This window comes from Phoca vitulina, unplaced genomic scaffold, assembly GCF_004348235.1.
Source record: "Phoca vitulina isolate PV1807 unplaced genomic scaffold, GSC_HSeal_1.0 scaffold71, whole genome shotgun sequence".
Classification (NCBI taxonomy): domain Eukaryota; kingdom Metazoa; phylum Chordata; class Mammalia; order Carnivora; family Phocidae; genus Phoca; species Phoca vitulina.
This window is the reverse complement of record NW_022589774.1, coordinates 6,497,570-6,501,583: the sequence shown is the minus strand read 5'-3', so window position 1 is coordinate 6,501,583 and position 4,014 is coordinate 6,497,570. Positions and strand designations below refer to the sequence as shown.

The 4,014-nt window shown below is 38.5% G+C and overlaps 1 protein-coding gene across 1 annotated transcript; it reads right to left on the bottom strand.

Annotated features, from left to right (window-relative positions):
* Nucleotides 1-3,515: 3,515 nt before the first annotated feature.
* LOC116624808 (thymosin beta-10-like) lies at nt 3,516-3,810 on the bottom strand. The gene has a single exon (XM_032392992.1). It carries the CDS (start codon nt 3,755-3,757, stop codon nt 3,623-3,625), a length of 135 nt encoding a protein of 44 aa, XP_032248883.1. The 5' UTR covers nt 3,758-3,810; the 3' UTR covers nt 3,516-3,622.
* Between the last annotated feature and the right edge of the window lie 204 nt (nt 3,811-4,014).

Genomic DNA, 4,014 nt, shown 5'->3' with positions numbered 1-4,014 from the left:
AGCACATTTTACACAGTGCACAGAAGATAATGCAGAATGACAGGTATTTTTCATTAGCCCAAAACACAGAGTCTAGATATCAAAATAGTAGAAGGCACGGCCATGTAAAACACAGAACTGAATGTATGTGGGCTCATGAGACTTTTCATCCACAACTGCATGAAAGTCAAATGTGTGAGGAAATGCATTACTTACTCATTTTGGCAACTGTCTGGATGATGACTAATATGATACAGGAAATAGTACAACTATCTTATAGTCAACTTTTCTGTGGAAGGATTCTTTAAATCCAAACTTTGATGTTCAAAAGTTTCAGTTTTCATGGGGCGCCTGGGTGGCTCAGTTGGTTAAGCGGCTGCCTTTGGCTCAGGTCATGATCTCAGGGTCTTGGGATCAAGTCCCGCATTGGGATCTCTGCTCAGTGGAGAGCCTGCTTTTCACTCTTCCTCTGCTGCTCCCCCACTTGTGCTCTCTCACTCTCTCTGTCAAATAAATAAATAAAATCTTTAAAAAAACAGCAACAACAACAACAAAAACAAAAATTTCAGTTTTCAGAGATACCTAAATGACCCAAATCACTTCTATCCTTCTCACATGCCACAAAAAATTTGCTAGGATTCATTGGGTTCATACTAATCACTCAGATGCTTTTCTAAGCCTCATGTGGGAAGGGAATGATAGACGTTCAGGAGCAATGCCTCTTACACTGTCCTTGAACCACTGAGCATTTCATTTTAATATCCATTACTCTCCAGGTGAGTTTTATTTTCCCAAACAATTTCTCAGTTTTTTGTTTTGTTTCTTTGCTTTTTGCTGTTGTTTTGTTTTGGTAATGCAGAACAGAGAGAATGGACAAATGAGAATGGGCCACAACAGAGCTTATCCTTGTTTGCTTGCTGGATCAGATGTAAAGATTGTTTAGTTTTGAAGGTATTGAAATGTTGGAAAGAAGGACAAAAGACAGGAAAGTTGTGGGTAGTCTAAAGAACTGGAGAGAATTTGGGGACATTTGCCCATGTTGAAAGGATGCAAAGTACCAACATGAGAAACTTGCTTGGCAGAGTGTTCAGGAATTGAGGGGAGAGCAAAAATATTTTTTGAAAAGTGTCACTATGTTTTGTACGTTGGATATTTTTTATTTTCTTTGGGGGATGCAAGGACATTTGGAATTCCTTTTCATTTACCTGAAATTGTGCCTCTTTGAAAATTACTTTACATAGTGACTGAGATACCCAGTATAATAAGGGTAGTTTTTGAGAGACAACAAATAGAAAATGGCTTTAATTCTTTCTCTACAACAACTATTTTTAACCCATTTCTGCTGATTTTTATGTTACCATATTAATGACCCCTTAGGTTGATTCCATAGATTTCTACTCACTTTCAGTTATTAAAAAGTCTAGGCCAATTTTAGTCATGCCTAACATTTTCAATCTTATATCCACTTTAGGGTTAATTTCTCCCTTTTCTTTTGACATTTAGCTCCTAAAGAAAAGGAGGATAAATTAGGAGGAAAAAAAGTTGTATCAGACAGATTCCAGCAGGAAACAGATACCATACAGAAAGTAGGATAATTAAAAGAGAGTTTATTCACAAGAGATATTTACAAAGGTGGGTTTAGGGAAACCCAAAAGGTTAATGGAGTAGCATAGGGCTTGGTGGCACCTAAGCCCTTACTATAGCTGGAGGGACTGTACCTGTCAGGTGTAGGTACTGTGGTCTGGAAGGAAAGAGTCATATAAAGTTGGCCAGTTTAAGAGTAATGACCTGTGTAGCAATGACCTGTGTGAATAACATAGCTTACTGAACTTTCTAGAAAGGGAGCTCTGACCTTATTTTTCTGTCTTCTGATCTCTTTCCAAAGTGCCCAATTGATCAAGCCCACTGGAATGGAATTCAGGTATCACTGACTATTGTAGTTCATTCAGTCAAGTATCCTAGTCAGAAAAGAGAATGAAAATGGTTGAAAAAAGGATCTTGACAAGCAAAAAAATTATATAGATATATATAAAGATATCTATCTATTTATCTATCGCCCCTCAACATCTGCTTTTGTCCTTCATCTAAGTGAAAAATTCATGTCTCCAGCACAGATTAAAATTAAAATTAAAATTAAAATTGATTTAGTAGTGATCCGTTTATGCAGATAAGGAAACTACCCAAGGTTAAGGAAGACATGCTGATAATAAAATTTTCCAGCTTTTGTATGTCTTAAACAATCTTTATTTCACCTTTGTTTTTTGAAAGCTGTTTTTGCTGGGTAAGGAATTCTAGATTAACAGTTTTTTTTTCTTTTTGTGTCTTCTTTTTTTAATTTTTAAAAGTTTTAAAAAGATTTTATTTATTTGAGAGAGAGTGTGCACAAGTGGGGGGAGGGGCAAAGGGAGAGGGAGAAGCAGACTCCCCACTGGGCAGAGAGCCTGATGTGGGGCTCGATCCTGGGACTCAGGGATCATGACCTGAGCTGAAGGCAGACGCTTAACTGACAGAGCCACCCAGGCGCCCTCTTTTTACGTCTTCTGATTTGTATTGTTGCTGATGAGAACTCTGCTGTCATCCTTATCTCTGTTCTTGTGCACATGATGCTTCTCTTTTCTGTCTGCTTTAAAATTTTTTTCTACTTTTCCCTTTCTTTCTTTCTTTCTTTTTCTTTCTTTCTTTCTTTCTTTTTCTTTCTTTCTTTCTTCCTTCCTTCCTTCCTTCCTTCCTTCCTTCCTTTCTTTCTTTCTTTCTTTCTTTCTTTCTTTCAGTGCACTTGTGAGCAGGGGGGTGGGGATAGGGCAGAGGGAGAGAATCTTAAGCAGGCTCCATGCTCAGTGTGGAGCCTGATGTGGGGTTTGATCTCAGGATGCTAAAATCATGACCTGAGCCAAAATCAAAAGTCAGATGCTTAACTGACTGAGACACCCAGGGGTCCCTAAAATTTTTTTCTTAACTAACTTTAAGCAATTTTATTATACTATGTTGGTGTAATCTTTTTCTTCTTCTAATTTTTCTTCTTCTTGTGCCTGGGGTTTGCTTGGCTTCTTGGATCTGTGGATTTATAGTTTGCATCAAATATTGAAATTTTTTAGCCATTATTTCTTCAAATATGTTTTTTTCCCCACCTCTTCCATTGAGGGACTCCCCAAACAAGTATATTTGGCTACTTAAAGTTGTGCTCTTTGATGCTCTGTTCATTTTTTTCAGTCTTATTTTCTCTCAGCTTTGTTTTTTGTTCTTTTTAATTATGTTTTGTTAATCACCATACATTACATCTCTCAACTTTGGATAATTGCTATTACTACACCTGTAGATTTACTACTTTTTTTCTCTTACAAGGCTTACTCTGCAGTTGGTCTAATTTGGTGTACTTTTTTTTTTTTTTTTGCCACGAGGTGTGTTTTATTTTCAATAAACATACAGATAATTTGCTATAATATCCCAGGGCAAACCAGAGAATTTGGCAGTCCGATTGGGGGGGGGATCCCCTCAGATACCGCCAGGCCAGTGGCATCAGCACGGAGTGCCCGGGTTCACAGTGCAGCTTGTCGCTCATGTCCATCTTGCAGGTGGCTCTTCTTCCTCCACATCATGACTGGGGTGTCTCCAAGATGACAGGGGTGGGGGCTCCTCTAGGTTCTTAGGAAATTTCACTCCCCTTCTCCTGCTCAGTGGTCTCTTTGGTCAGCAGGGTGTTCTTCTCCTGCATCTCTGTTTTCTTCAGCTTGGCCTTATCGAAGCTGGCGATTTCCCCCATGTCCGGCTTGTCTGCCATTTTCTTAAAGGGATGCCTGGAGTTCTGCTCTGAGCCCGGCACCTGGTGCTCCCACTCGCATTGCTGCAGCAAGAGACCTGGTGTACTTTTCATATCAGATATTTTTGTTTTCATCCTTAGAAGTTTGTTTGGACCTTTTATATCTTCATATTTTTGCTTAACTGGTTGAGTCTGTCTTCTTGCTTCTTGAACATACAGAATATAGATAGCATTATGTTTTTAATATACTTGTATCTCAGTTCTATTATTTGTGTTGT

Excerpts from the sequence above, each read along its gene's own strand:
- LOC116624808 (XM_032392992.1), bottom strand. The coding sequence starts at position 3,757 with ATGGCAGACAAGCCGGACATGGGGGAAATCGCCAGCTTCGATAAGGCC.